We start from the raw sequence: 16,422 nt of genomic DNA, 5'->3' as shown, positions 1-16,422 counted from the left end.
ATAGATTAATTTGACTTAGGCTTATATTTATGAAGATCTTAACTATTTAGACTTCTGTTTAAAAATGATACATGATGACTCTTTCTCTTCTTTTGCATAATTGAATAAACAGAAGAAAAGGGTAGTAATGGCTTTAAAAGTATTTTTGTGTACATTTTTGAACAGAATGTGGTTCCGGATTCTACCGCGTTATCTCATTTAACACGTTAAAGGATACAAGTTCGTACAGGAAACGATTTTTTTCAGGGCTTCTATTTGATATATGAAAAAAATACAGATTTTGAAAAATTCGTAAATTAGAATTGAAAATCACTGGAACAAGTGCATTGAGGAGACTAACAGTTCGGCTGAAAAGTTCATAAGGTTGACGTCTAGATGGCGCCTCTTGCAAAAATCTTCTTGACTATCACCAAGCACCATCTTTCAATGGACACGTGTCAAAATTTGACGGCAATCGGTCGATTGGTTCGTGAGTTACAGCATCGAGAGTGAAGCAACTTCTGTTATTGTGAAAAAATGGAAAAATCAAAAATCAATGAAAACGATGACAAAATTGCATGAATTAGGCTTCGAATTGCTTCCACATCCACCATATTCTACAGATCTGGCCCCCAGCGACTATTTTCTGTTCGCAGACTTGAAGATGCTCGATGGCAACAAATTTAAGTCCGATGATGAAGTGATTACCGGAACTGAGGCCTATTTTGGAAAACCGAAAGAGTACTATAAAAATGGTATCGAAAAGTTGCTAGATCGCTACCATCGCTGTATCGGCCTCGAAGGCAATTATGTTGAATAATGAAATTGAATTCTGCAAAAAAATAGTTTTACTGTGTTTTCTTATAAACTTTTCGGCCCAACTGTTATTGCAAAACTGGCTGTTGTCATCCTCGGTGAAGAGAATTTTGCGACTGGTATACGAAACCAAGTGAACCAAATTTCAAATTTCCGATAGACGTCTATTTTCTTATGCTGCGTTTATTGTAACGCCAGAGGCGAGTGAGATATTTGGTCGCGTCCACTGGTCGAGGGAAAACGAAGCCCTTATGATGACAAAAAACAAGCAAAACAAACGATGTTCGCTGCTTTGAGTATAGAAAAAGATATTAAATTTGCCTCAGCATCCATTATTTATACATTTTAGCGCAAATGGTCCCTACGTTGTTTACCCAAATACCCAAATGCACAGAACAAATATGAGGGAAAATGGATGGGTGCCATACAAATGATACAAATGATACACACATTTCTACATTACTCGAGAATTAGTCAAGCAAATGAAACCAAATTTGGCATATGGAGGTTTAAGGGTGCAATAAATGTTTCTATGGTGGTTAGACACTCCTCCCCCATCTCTAAGGGGTGAAGAGGGGAGGGGTCTGTATTTATTCTATCATATTTTCTATATCAAACATTTATTACGTGTAATGGAGAAACATGTTATTTGCAAGTGGTTGAAACTTGAACGAAAATTGTGTCTGAAAATAATCTGTATTTGTATTTTAGTATGGAATAAGAACCTAAAAGGTTGATGTGGATCTGTACTTTGATTGGTATAGGAATCTGTAGTTTGAATTGTACGAGTATATCAATCTAAGCTAAGTGTATCTTGAATGTGGAATTAGATTTTTAATCTGATAGCTGGGTCTGGAACCCTGAATCTGAATTCAGAATCAATACCTGGGAGCTACATTCGGAATTTGAATCCTCAATTAGAGCCTCAAATCTGGAATCGTAATTTATTTCCGGAATCTAAGTCGAATAAGATCTGAAATTAGAGACGACTTGGAAACCTAAATATTGGATCTGGATTTATGTTTGAAATTTTGACCTAAAAATAAATCCTGTTTTTTTTAATTTGGACTTTGAGTTACTAAATTTATGTTCGAAATCCATATACAGGCCGGACTAGATTATATACAAACTCGATCAAATACTAATTCGATTACAAATGATTCGATTATGTACAATTTTGGACTCGATTACATAAAGTTTTAATATTTTTTCATGTTTCAAATATGACTTGCTAAATAAAAATATAGGAGGTTGTGTTCAAGACACGCCCACATTGTTGACGTAGAACTACGCTGTAGTTTAATTCAAGTCGCTTGTTTATAACTGCGGATTTTTTTTTTGTAATGCTACGAAAATTTGGAAATAAACATTCTACCAGTTTGGTCGCCCTGAAATGTTTTTTTTATTGTAGAATCATTTGACGATAATTGTTTGATGATTCATTCTTGTGCCTGCAGAACAATACATGCTCGAGATAAGCGCAGCTGTCATCCTTAGTGGAGAAAGTTTTGCTACTGGCAAGCGAAACCAAGTCACATACAACATTTCAGAACGACATTTACTTTCTTGGTGACTAAATAAACGAAATAAACACTATCTGTTAATCTCAACAACCGCGAAAAGAGTAGCACTGCTTCATTATGATCAAGATTAGCGCAAATGCAATCCTAATTGAAAGCAGTTTTGCGACTGGCACGCGAGCCCAAATAAAATAATATCTTTTTGGTGCACAACTTTAACACCTGCTTCGCCATAGCGTCAGTTCGTATATCTTGGCTTGGAGTAACTAAATATACACACATTTATCTCCATTTTGCGCTCTTCTCAACAGAAGCCCTTTCCGTTAATATTGCCAGTCTAGATTATCTTAGCTGTCATCCTTTGTGGAGAGAGTTTTCCTTCCGTCATGCGAAACCAAATCACTGACAAAATTCCAAAACATTTATTTTCTTGGTGAGTGATGATTACCCACACAATTGTGTAGCTCAGAACTTTAATGCAATGGTGTCAGTTTGATGCAATGATTGCAATGCCAGAGGCATCAGCGAGTGAGTAATTTGGTCGCGTCCACAGCTCAATCCGAAACGAAGACATGTGATGAGACAAAACAAGGAAGAAAAAGCGATATTCATTGCTTCGAATACAGAACGATACTGAAAGTTTGTCTTCCTTCCTTGCCTTCAAAAAGGCGCTTGGAACTTCACTTTATCCATAATATTACTCCTCCATCCCCATTGCCTTGAGAAAGGCATTCGATCCCTCGCCGTCCAGCTCGTCCAGCAACGATGTTATTCAGTCGATTTCCTCACAAGCATATCATATATTGTATAGCATACCAAACAAATCGTAGGGAATTTCCGATTCGTTTGGTATGTAAATCGCCAAAATTCGTTCGCGGCAAAAATAATTATCAACGTTAACTTTATTTCATAAAAACGTGACCTGTTTTCTGATTTGGCACCCCTAATGAAAGACGTAGTTCTACGTCAAAAAAAAATTACCATAGAATCGTGTTTTTCATACCGAACAATGAGAATTTTAGAACTGATCTGGTATGTATGCATTGAAATTTCCCGGAAGGATAAAAATAAAAAATAAGCTATTGAACTTCGAAATGCCATTCAATCTGTAAATACTAGTCGACCGCCGAGTATGAGCATTCATGCAACATTATTACTCAGTTGATCCTATTGTTATCATCGCCACCCCAGAGATAAGCCTTAACCCACTAATATTTTACTAACCGATTACATTTGAATTCGGGTTCACACTTGTGTAAACTGTTCAATGTGTTTTCCAATAAGTAGAATCACTATCAACCAAAATATAAATATTATCACTAACTGATTTTACAATGATGAGCTTGCTTTTGGCTATAATTGACAGTAAACAGTGTGTTAAAAGCATCAACTCCCCGCCGCACAGTCTGGGGCGGTTGCGCCGGCTCACATGCAGTGTTTTGCTTGCATCGCAAGGTCACGACTCCCGCGTGGAACCACATGCTGACATTGATCAATTTATGAACCAACTTTTACCGCAGTAGTATTCTGCCCAACGGCAGGGGTCAATTGTCGTTCGTCGGCAATTCTCACCGCCAAAGCACCAAACATTCAAATTTTCTCCAAGACTGTTCGGTTGTTCGACCAAAAAAAAATCCATATTTTAAAGCAGAAGTGTTGGATGTAGCGACGGAAACATGTAAAATGCGCCAAACGAGTAAAAAACCGCACCCAATGAATCACACGCACGCACATAAAATCCAAGAATGAAACACGACCATAAACATTCCAACACATGAGATGTTAAAACAAAAATATAGCGAACACTTACTCTTCTTGTGGCATTATGGAGCTAACTTCAGAACCTCTTTGGGTTGGTTGAGAAATAAAAAAAAACACACTCAGTCTTGCCGGAATGGGACCAATGCGGTCAAGTAGTACTGTTGAACTGAAAGTTCCACTAGGTTAGCCGGGCAAGTCACACTGTAAACAGCTCAATCCCTCGAGCCTTATCAGTCCCTGCCAGAGATTGCTTCCTTATCAGCGCTCACAAAGCTCCCGAAGTGTTTAGCTAGCAATAATACCAAGCACTGACCGTTGAACGACGCCTTCAATCCGCGCCCGTTTCCGAATGCGATCACGTCAGAGATTTAATCGGTATCTGAAGTTGAAATGATTCTCTGATCCACAGGTGAAATTAATCCCAGATCGAATTAAGTTTTTCTTTCCCACCCGCGACGGTTCTCGCTTCTTTCGTCTTTCGCGCGAGGGCTTGAAATCGGCAGAGCAAAAAAAATCGCGAATAGCTGTTGCTTCGACGGCGACAACGGCGGCGGCGACCTCAGCGTTCTGACCTCCGGTTAAGCTGATAGTATCCGATGAACTGAAGTGGCGTCGCGTGAGATGCGAACCTCTTATAATGTGAGATAAGTTGCGCTTGCCTGAGCACTGCGCCACTGTGTGGGGGCTCACAGACATAGCACAACACACATGCGAAACCAAGAACCTTGTTTTTGTTGTTCTACGTGTATTCTGCACAGGATGAGGATTGCAACGGGTCCCCGGCAGCAGGAACTCTCGCGCGCTGAATATGGCAGTGTGAGTAGGCTGAACCTGTTTCTGATCTAGAAAGTAGAAGTGTTCCGGGTTTTCTCGAATCATTTTTATTGTTTGTTGTTTTTTCATCATTTCCATAAACCGTTTAAAATTAGAATACCGCGATGTGATTTTTTTCCGAACCGATATCGGATAGTATGTGCGTCATTCGTTTTGTACACGACGGAATATGTGGTGCACTTTTACAGTTTCGGCGCCAAATCAGGTTCTACAAGACGAGAAACTCGAGAATTGACCTTTCTGGTTCGGCTCTTCTAATATTTTATTCATTTCTACTTTCGGCGATCCTGAAGTATCCAAGATGTCAGGTTTTTTTTTGATTCTGAAACGGATTTGGAATTGGAAATGTAGAGAAAATTGGGAATGAAAAAATTCAAAATTGGTTTTGGGTTCTAATTCGATCCGCAAAATTTTTCGCGACTTTCGAATTTACGCAGGTTACGTATATTCGATTCTGGAACTTTTTGTGGCATTATGTTGGTACTCATGTCTCTCACTCATGCTGACAAGTACGATTATTTTGAATGTTCAGTTAAGTTTTGACAATTGCTTTTCTTACACGTGTTTTGGTTCATCTTCGATTTTTGTCTATTGCCTATCTCTAGAGAAATCCCTTCGCAATGCCGAAGCAAAATTGACTAAGGCTATGGAAATGCTTAATGGAATGGGATAGAATGGACCACTCCATCTACAAGAGCTGTTCTAAATGTGTCACGATTTTTGTATACCGTTCTGAATCATATTTCGGACACTTTGTTCTTAATGTACTGATGATATAACTATAAAATTAATATCACAATTGCTTCTTTAGAGTAATCCCTTGGTTTCACTATCACTTCATTTGAGAATTACATTTGAATTATTACATAGTAGGAAAAAATCCAACAACTCATTATCGTGTGTGTTTGACGTTTGCTTAGCGTGGATTTACCCCGAGATGGAAAATGAAAGGTGGGAAGATTTTTAAATCTGTGACGTCACAGATTTTGTTTATGTATGTTACTTTTCTTATAATAGTCCACTACATAGGAAAAGTGTTGATATTAAAAGTAAAAATAAGCAGATGAAATGAACAAATTAGTATTTTTTCTTAAATCAATGCTAGCGTTCAAAATCATAGGGGCCCAACTGAAATTTTAGCAGAAACTGAAATTTCAGTATTGTTGAGGTGTTCTAAACTTTATTTCAATCTTATTTTAATTCTCGTTACATCGACCAAAAACGTAAATGAACAAAGTCAGAGTTACAAAATCGTTTTTTCCTTTGGCGGAAAACATTTTACAGCGCATGAGAAAAAAGTAGCAAGTTTTTTTTCCGCGTAAAATGTACTTGAAAAATAAATTGAATAGACTCCATATGACCTAAATTGAGACGAAAAGTTTTCTGCTTCCGTCCTAGTTTTAGACGAATGAAGTGTTCGGCACCCTAATCGTGGAAAAAGAAATTACAATTGATAAACTAGATAAACTACCATGAAGATGCTCTAAAATCCAAACATAGTAAAAATTAGAATACTAATTCTGATATAAGAAGAAATAACAAAAATGAAACATTTTGGTTTGTGACATGTTCTGTTTATTTTTCAAATGATGAATGTAACGCGAAAAATATTTTTTGGAAATATGTAATTATTTTCTGTATATCCTTTTTCAACGTTATTCGTTGACACATTCAATTTTGTACCATTTGAGTAACTGACTGTTATGCCTGATATGTGAACTTCTTATCTTCCTGGCTACTAATACAATCAAAGTTTAACACAAGCAAAACCCGTGAATCTTCCCACCTTCTATTTTTCATCTCGGATTTACCCGTTCATCAATATTTAAATTTCTCCCGTGTTTCATCAGTTCTCATCATCGTTATCAGGTTACTGTGATTGCTTGGTAAGTGTTTCGCAGTTGATTATAAAATATAATCAAGTGTAATGTAATTTTCGTTCAAAAAATTACAAAATGAAGTGTTTGAAATTTGAATTTAATCTCTCCGAAATTTTTATTTTTTTTCTAAATAGTGTCCGAAGCTTGATTCTTATTTGCTTCATTGGAAAAGCATTTTATTCGATGATTTTTTTATGTTTTCAATCAAATAGGTACCAAAGTTGAAAGCTTAAGGGGGTATTCTAGTGTAGAGACACGAATTTCGGATGTTTTTTCGAATTTCGTAAAAATAAAACAAAAAATATTTCAACTATCCATTATATAATTATTTGTTCATCTAGCTTTTAACAATTAAACAAAAACTGGTCGAAGAAAAAATATTCATATCTAGTACAGCTAAGGGCTGATGAAGTGGGAAGGTTAAAAAAAATTGTGCCACGGCGTACACGATTCCAGTCCTTCTGGTTATCTGAAACAAAAAAATCGAACAGATTCCGAATCAGTAAAGATGCCGCTATCGCATGAACAAGTCAAAAACATCTTTGTAGACAAAATGGCGGCCGTTTGAAAAACAAAATGCGGTTTAAAACGTTCGTTTTACGTTTTCCGATTTTTTAAAAATAGTAAAATTTGAAAAGTATTATTTTTTAGAGGTTAATGTGATAGAGAGATGCCTGCAGTTTGTATCCATATAAGTACGACATGGATCGGTTCAGTAGAACTTTAGATATCGTGTACGCCAGTTTGAGAAAACTAGTTTCTAGAAAAACGCGTTTGAAGTTCATTGTTATGGCCGTACCAGGTTAGATACCGCATCACTAAAATGGCTCTAGCTCGGTATATAATAGGATTTTCGATAAGTCCTCTCTAGCGTATATTTTTGATTGCCTAAACTACAGAAATATGAATGAAAATTTGTTTGATTTTTTTCAAATTTCTAGACTAGAATACTCTTAAAAGCATATTGAACTAATTTACTAAAAATATCATTCAATTAATACCTGTGCATAAAGTTTAGGTCTGTTTTATGCATCATATGTCTTAAGCGTCCGAAATATGATTCAGAACGGTACTTATATTCGATTTCAGTTGTTGACGTGCTTGGGTTTCCGAGACGCTTCGTGTCGTTTACATCTTTTCGACCCTCCGAGAACATTTTTTCGATCTCCGATAATCGTTGTTTCGCTCCAAGGTAGGTTCACCAGGAGTCTCAATCAACATTCGCACTTAATGTTGCTTTTCACACACAATTTGATACAGATTCTTTGATCCATTTAGCAAAATCAAAGATGAACCAAAACACGTGTAAGAAAAGCAGTTGGGCGTCGTGCACAAACTACGTAACGTTAAGAATGCGGTTTTTGGACCCCCTTCCATCAGCGATCCCCCCCCCCCGTGTAACAATAAGTAACGCAAGGCAAACCCCCGTCCCCCTTATGTTATGTAATATTAAAAATTTAATAAAATCTGATAAATCGGATTTTTCTCTCCAACGAATATTTTCGATGGTACAGATTTTTAGAACCGCAAATTGATAACGATTTTCAGAAAAATGTTAATATTTCTGAAATGTTTTGTTTAAATTATATCCAGTTATCTTTAAAACCAGCACTGGTACCAAAGTCACAAAACGTTATGAAATATTTCGTTCAAAAATTTTCTTAAAAGTTAGTTTGGAAAATTTTTAGCGGAAAATTAAAAATATATCTTTGGGGTGCAATTGATCATTGATTTTTTTCATTATTTTCTAGTGTATTATGCGCGAAAATGTATAGAAATTCACTGATTTCTTTACCTATGGTTATATGCATGGTAATTCAAGCGTTTGAGCATACCAAATCTGATTTAATCCATCTACAGTTGTAGTTGTGCCTTTCTCATATCTCGGTCTAAAATTTGAGCTGCAGGTCATTCGGATACCGCTGGCCATTCGGATCCTAATGTGGCTAGAAATACTCGAATGTTCTCCAATGAATTAGTATTGACAAACCATGAAGATCGTTATGTCGCATGATGGGATTTGGGTCTGGTCATAAAGTGGTCAGTTCCCTATGGCATTTATGACTACTGAACTTGTTCGTATCGTTGGAGCCCGTGCACCGATAAAACTTTCAAGGATTTTCAAAAGGAACAAAATGGGATTTCAAATGAAACTTGTCGCGCCCAATTCGGTTCAACCGTTTCCTAGAAGACTGTGTCGCAACATTTTTTTTTTGTTTGGTTAAGAAATAAAGTTGTCTTTTAAGGTGCTTGTTTGCAAAATTGATTTTTATCACTTGTTTTAAGTAATTGTAACTATCTGATTGCCATTTCATCTCGTAAAGAATCAGCTGAGTGTGAATTAATATGTTTAGCATCTATTAACATCGTTTTGATGTGTTGAAAATATATTTGTTCACCATGCTCAAAAATGGCAACGAAATTCAATAAGAGATTCGAAGTGAACCACTAAGGAAAAGAACCTACAGCTGATCATTGAACGTTTAATATAAAAAAGTTTTAGATTCAATTGAATAATACTGTCGAAAATTTCAGTTTGTTTTTATTAGTTACTAGCTTACCCAGCTAACTTCGTCTCGTCCAAAATTTATGTTTCGTTATCACATCCACGTTTTCTTACTAATGAGTCCAGCAGCCCCATGGCCTTAAAGAAGGGGTAGGTGTGTTTATCGATCCCTAAAACCTCTATCTGCTAAGTTTGATTAGTTCTTGAGTTGTTCAGCAACCTCCCCCCTCTCTTTAGAGAGGGGAAAGGAGTGTCAAATCACCATAAAAACAGCTCCCTAAAACCTCCATATGTCAAATTTGGTTCCATTTTCTTGATAAGTTCTCGAGTTATGCATAAAGGGCCTGGCCGGGTAAGGGAGTAAAATGTGCCCCCAAACCAAATCACTAGCTGTATGGCAAATATTGTAAAGGATATTAAATAAGAAATTTTGGCGGTTTATTTATGTGGTTTGAATAGGATCTATAGTGAAAAACGTACTTTTTCGTTTATTTCACGCCATCCTCAAAAGATTCGAGATAAAAATTTGAGAAAAATATTGAATGTGCATCTTATTACGGTGTATCAAGTAAAAATATCAAAAAAAAATTTCAGATTCAGTACTACTCTAATTCATTTTTAAATGTGTTTCTACGGCTTTTCTAGATATGTGTTATTTTTTTCAGTGTTGCGCGGTACCAAATTTTTTTTTTCATATTTCCTAATAGTCTGGCTGGGTAGGGGAGTAAAAAGTCCCCCAAACCAAATCACCAACTGTATGGAAAATATTGTATAGGGTACTAAATAAAACATTTTGGCAGTAGTACCGTATATTTGAGTCCTTATATGGTACACCATATGATATATGGTGAAAAAGGCACCTTTTCGTTTTTTTCACGTCATTCTCAATAGCTTTCAGACAAAAATATGAAAAAAAAAACTGAAAATACATCTTACTTAGGTGTATCGATCAACATTTTCAAACAATTTTTTCATCAGAAAATCAAACACTAAAAAAATTTTAAATTAATTTTTAATTTTTTTTTATTTTGACATTCAGTACTACTCTAGTTTGTGATCAAATTTCTTCCTACGTCTATTTTAGGTATATGTGATTTTTTTCAGAATTTTTAGAGTGTTTTTCGCGGTACAAAAAAAAATTATATATATTTTCAGGCATTTCGAAAATTAAAAAAAAAATATTACTCTGAGACCTAATTTTACTCTAATTTTTATTTAAATGTGTTCGTATGTGATGTTTTTTCCACATGTAGCGTATTTTTTCTTGAATTTTTAGAAGGATTGTGCGAAAAAAAAAATGTTTTTTTGGCCTTTGGGCATTTTTAATTTATTTTGAATTTAGAGACCCATAACTGCACTAATATTTTTTAAATTTAGTTTTTCATGTGTCTAAATTTTGTCGGTATATTTAGAGCATTGCGCTGTACAATTTTTTTTTCTCGTATCTTAAAATATATGAGATTATCTTTACATTGGATTTATATGGTTTACCAAATTCATAGGAGTCAGCAGTACGATAGAGATCATTCAGATTAATGAGAAGAACAAAAATCCGATTTGTTTTTTTTTATTGACGTAGGACTACGTCTAACCGGAAGATATAGGGGGTGAAATGGAAATCTAGGCACTGAACAAGTAGGAAAGAATGCAAGATTTGGAACGCTTATAACTCGAGCATTTCTCAATAGATCGCAAAGGTTTTTGCATCAATTGATAGGAAATATATCTACGCATCTATCATGACGAATAACATTTCATTTTTCTTGTGATAAATAATTGAATAATTGTGAAATATTAAGCATTGTCCAAATACACTATGTGCCCATTTTTGATTGGTCCATTTTGTGCTCCTCAAATCGTACCGACCAAAACGGGCAACCAGAGCAGCAGCGAAATAGAATGAAGCACGATTGAAAAGGAAAAAGAAAAAATATGAACGAAACATTGGTCGCAGTCTCACACATGCGTAATTCTCGAGCCAGCCAGTTAGCTTAAAAATCCCCGCTCCGCTGCCGTAACGATCATTCTCATTCAAACCGTACACCACATCAGTTCGCATCACAACACATCAACAAACCAACCCAAGCAGCCATGTCTGGACATGGCAAAGGAGGAAAAGTGAAGGGAAAGGCAAAATCCCGCTCGATTTTCCCGCAAGGGTAGCTAGGCCGAGCGCGTTAGTACCAGTGCACCAGTCTACCTAGCCGGCGTTATATAGTTTCGGCCGCCGAAGTGATCGACTTAGCTGGCAAAGCTGCTCGCGACGATAAGAAAACCCGCATTCGGAACAGAACTCATTCGGTTCGGTGGACATCAAGACAACAACAGGCAGTTGCAGCGAGTGGCGAGTGGCAAACGCAATCGCAAAACGGCATCAGGTAGCAGAAGAAAAAAGTTTGTTCTTTATACAAACTGCTTTGGTGGCAAGTCCAGAACAAGGCGGCATCGAGGGCGTTCGAAATGTTTTTTTTTCAAAACCACGAGTACTAAGTTTTCTAAATTGGAACCATTCCATAAAACAAGGCGCTTTTCAGGGCCATTAAACCTTCCAAAAAAGAGTTTAGGAAATACAGTTGAATGCTTTCTAAAACATTATACAAAATAATAATAAAACACAAATTGATGTTTTCATAATTTGTTTGCCAGGATCTGATGAGTATGTGAATTTGGCAGTTGTTCTGAGCTTATTGATAGTTGGGGACTTTCCTGATTATTCAATTTTCACCAATTCTTAAATTGTTTCCAGATTGAAAGTACATTAATTTACAATTAGTTCGACATTTAGCTAATTGGACGGACATGTAATGCGACTTATTTAGTTGGACATTTTTGTAAACATAGAGATTCAAATTATGACCCCACATTGAAAGTCGACACTGTACCACTGTCATCGCAAATGTTCAATTACAGGTTAAAATCGCCTCCAATGCGAACTTAGTGGCGCTTCGGTACGTCGCATTGAATGTAATTTACTGTACAACATGTCACAAAACTGGATGGGAAAAAAATTTCCAACTGTGAAAGCTGTGGCGAGTGGCAAACGCAATCGCTAAACAGAAAGGTTTAGCCGAACAAGATGGGTATATCGAGAGATAACAAAACAATAAACTCTTTAGATTGAAGATAATCTTGTGATCCTGAAAAGGACCCTTTTTAGCCTGCATGTGAATCCAACGAGCGAACAAATCGTAATGAATGTATTTTTTTGCCATCGCTCCCTTTTAACGCTCATTCGTTCGTCTCGTTGGACTCGCCCCTCTGGCTGAGTCTGCCGATTTGTCTCTATCCTGTGAGTGTGTACCGCTAGAGTATAAAACACGCGGACCCCAAAAAAATATCTTATTTTCTTTCAAACCGTAAACCCGTGTGGTTATACGGCATCGGCATCGTGGACGTAACAAAGGAGGACAAGTTAAGGGAAAGGCAAAGTCCCACTCGAACCGTGCATGTGTGCAGTTCCTCGTAGGTGTATCCGCCAGTTGCTCAGCAAGGGTAGCTAGGCCGAGCGCGTTTGTACCAGTGCACCAGTCCACCTAGCCGGCGTTATATAGTTTCGGCCGCCGAAGTGATCGAGTTGGCTGGTAAAGCTGCTCGCGACGATAATAAAACTCGCATTCAGAACACAACACATCAAGACAACAACAGGCAGTTGCAGCGAGTGGCGAGTGGCAAACGCAATCGCAAAACGGCATCAGGTAGCAGAAGAAAAAAGTTTATTCTTTATACATAACTGCTTTGGTGGCAAATCCAGAACAAGGCGGAATCGAGGGCGTTCGAAAATGATTTTTTTTCAAAACCACGAGTACTAAGTTTTCTAAATTGGAACCATTCCATAAAACAAGGTGCTTTTCAGGGCCATTAAACCTTCCAAAAAAGAGTTTAGGAAATACAGTTCAATGCTTTCTAAAACAAATGGTCGTGATGGACGTACATGGGGATCAAAGACAATGTAAAGATGTATTCCATGTACGGGGCTAGTTGGTGAGCCTTCATAAAAAAACGCAAAAACACAACGCCAAAGGTTCTTTTCAGAACCACCAACATGTTCATAAAGAGTAAACAGTAAACTAATCCGTTTTTCAGGTAGATAGGTAGGTATTCACGTAGGAGAAGAAAATAAAACAATATATTTAAAATATATATTTAACAAAAGCTGTCCCCTTTGTATAGTCCTACGTCACTCCGGTTATGTCCCCGACATTACCCACCCGTCTTTTTTTAATCTCATAATTGAAAACCACGAATACAATAAAATAATCGATTTCAAGAAAATAAAAAAAATTATGCAGACGATGAAGAAATTTTTTTTTGTGTTCAGGAAAAATTACGGAACATGTAGAAAAAAGACACATACGAACGTATTTAAATAAAAATTTGAGCAGATGTGGGTCTCAAAGTTATATTTTTTTCAAAATTTCGAAATGCCATAAAATCTATAACATTTTTTTGTACTGTGTATTTATTTTTTTTTATTATTAGATGAAAAACAGGAAGTGGGTTATATCTATGGTATAACCGCAAGGGTGACGTAGGATTATCGTTGATTTAGAGATCATTTGTTTGAAGTTGAATCTGAATTCATTCTGAATGAATGAATATTTGGGGGACTTCGAAAACGAGAGTGTTACGTTGGATGCACAAGGTTTTATGCATCCAATATTAGATGCACAAGGTTTTATGCATCCAATATTGGATACGGAAATATTCTACTGATGGGGAAGAATAATCTTCAGAAGCTATTCTGTTAATTGCGATTGATCGAAAAATCACAAAACCGAATGTATTTGGTCACAGTGTTACATGGATAGAAAACGTTAAAATAAACTCTTTCACATGAATGTAATTTTAAATTCCCAGAGGAACTGGCAGATTATTTTCAGTAACGATTAGATATTACCACATTTTCCTCGATACTGGAAGCCCACCAGTGGTTTATGCTAACTCGATAACCATCTGTTAATAGCACTTGATTGAAACATATTTGGTCACAGTGTTACATAGATAGAAAACATTCAAATAAACTCTTTCACATGAATGTATTTTTAAATTCCCAGAGGAACTGGCAGATTATTTTCCGGATCATTCTCGATGCTGAATGGCATCCAAACGGAAAGAATTCCGTGCATGTATGTGTGTGTGTAGCGGCTGCTTCGATGGTCACCTTCTCTTCTCCTGAAGGATCGGCTTCTCTGTGCTCCCTCACAGGTTCAAACAAACTGCCTGCGTTTCAGGGCAGATCTCGATCCTTCGCCGTCCAGCACCCTCAGCAACGATGTTGTCTTGTCGATGTCCTCACGAAAAATGAATGCGTCTCACCACCAGAATATCGCCTAAGTATGCTTTTTGTGCGTGATTGAATCGAGTGAAGGCGTGGTTTACGATGGCAATTTTGAAGGCAAACTAGAGGGGAATGAACTCTCTGAGCTCGGAACTTTCGGCGACTGAGCAATAATCGATTGCGGGCGCATACAATATTGGATACGGAAATATCCTACTGATGGGGAAGAATAATCTTCAGAAGCTATTCTGTTAATTGCGATTGATTGAAAAATCACAAAACCAAATGTATTTGGTCACAGTGTTACATGGATAGAAAACATTAAAATAAACTCTTTCACATGAATGTAATTTTAAATTCCCAGAGGAACTGGCAGATTATTTTCCGGATCTTTCTCGATGCTGAATGGCATCCAAACGGAAAGAATTCCGCGCGTGTATATGTGTGTGTGTGTGTGTAGCGGCTGCTTCGAGATCTTCCCGGGGAACAGTTTGTGGCATCACTCTCCTCCTGATGGATTCCCTTCTGGCCTAAGGTGCACAAACAGGCTCTTGGTGACACCGTTCATTCGCGCTTTCATGATAAACGAAGAGCTTCACTACAACAGCGACAACATGCTCCAATCGCTGTTCAATTAGAACTGAGTGGATTTCCGAGCGGCGCTCGCTTATATACCGATGGGTGATTTCAATAGCCTGTTTTGAAAGCAATTTTAAGACTATTGAAACAAGTTTTTGGATCAGAAAGTAACAAGTATAGAACGCGTAGACATTTTATCTATCGAATGAAGTGTTTATCATACCATTTCGTTCAGTTGTTTAGGAGCTATTAACGCTCAAAATCTCGGTCTCCGTCGTAACGCTTTCGTTTTCGAAACTTTGATTTTACACCCCGGTATAGAAATGAAAGACGTAGTCCTACGTCAAAAATAGTTTGAAGATATTTGAAAAAAATGTTTGAAGATATTTATCAATCTAGAAAAGCCGTGGGAGCACATTTAAATATGAATTAGAGTAGTACTGAATATCTAAATCCTAATTTTTTTTTTCAGAATTTCAATTTTTTTTTTAGTACTAAAATTTATGATGAAATTTTTTTTTGATATTTTTTCTTGATACACCGTAGTAAGATGCACATTCAGTATTTTTTTTGAATTTTTATCTCGTATCTGTTGAGGATGGCGTGAAATAAACGAAAAAGTACGTTTTTCACTATAGATCCTATGTTAAACCACATAGAGGTTGAAATAAACCGCCAAAATTTCTTATTTAATATCCTATATAATATTTGCCATACAGCTGGTAATTTGGTTTGGGGGACTCTTTACTCCCTCACCTAGCCATACTCTTTGGAAATATAAAAAAATATTTTTTGTACCGCGCAACACTGAAAAAAATCTGAAATGTGTGGTTATATCTAGAAAAGCCGTAGAAACACATTTAAATATGAATTAGAGTAGTACTGAATTTCTAAATCCCAAAATTTTTTTTTCAAAATTTCAATATTTTTTTCAGTACTAAAATTTTTGATGAATTTTTTTTTGATAATTTTTCTTGATGCACCGTAGTAAGATGCACATTCAGTATTTTTTTCAAATTTTTATCTCGAATCTTTTGAGGATGGCGTGAAATAAACGAAAAAGTACGTTTTTCACTATAGATCCTACGTCAAACCACATAGGGGTTCAAATAAACCGCCAAAATTTCTTATTTAATATCCTTTACAATATTTGCCATACAGCTAGTGATTTTGTTTGGTGGCACTTTTTACCCCCTTACCCGGCCAGGCCCTTTGTGTTTCATTACTATGGCAGCTCCCCCTTAGAAAGATGGGAGGAGTGTTGAACCA

The 16,422-nt window shown here is 36.6% G+C and overlaps 1 protein-coding gene across 3 annotated transcripts in view; it reads right to left on the bottom strand.

Moving 5' to 3' along the window:
* Positions 1 to 16,422, bottom strand: part of LOC129772814 (short-chain dehydrogenase/reductase family 16C member 6) — a 73,728-nt gene that overhangs the window by 21,085 nt on the left and 36,221 nt on the right. The window contains exon 1 of one of the 3 annotated variants that reach the window (XR_008742645.1): positions 4,126 to 4,703. The exons of 1 other annotated variant lie outside the window; for it this stretch is intronic. Coding sequence is in view for 1 of the 2 variants with exons in the window: in XM_055776313.1 (XP_055632288.1) it covers positions 4,126 to 4,139 (14 nt within the window). In the remaining variant the exon portion in view is untranslated. Of the gene's footprint in view, positions 1 to 4,125; positions 4,704 to 16,422 lie in introns of those variants that run through there. One more of the 3 variants, XM_055776313.1, reaches the window with a different exon arrangement.

This window comes from Toxorhynchites rutilus, chromosome 1 (genome assembly GCF_029784135.1).
Source record: "Toxorhynchites rutilus septentrionalis strain SRP chromosome 1, ASM2978413v1, whole genome shotgun sequence".
NCBI classification, from domain to species: Eukaryota; Metazoa; Arthropoda; class Insecta; order Diptera; family Culicidae; genus Toxorhynchites; species Toxorhynchites rutilus.
The sequence above is the reverse complement of the archived record's forward strand: the minus strand, read 5'-3'. Positions and strand labels throughout refer to the sequence as shown.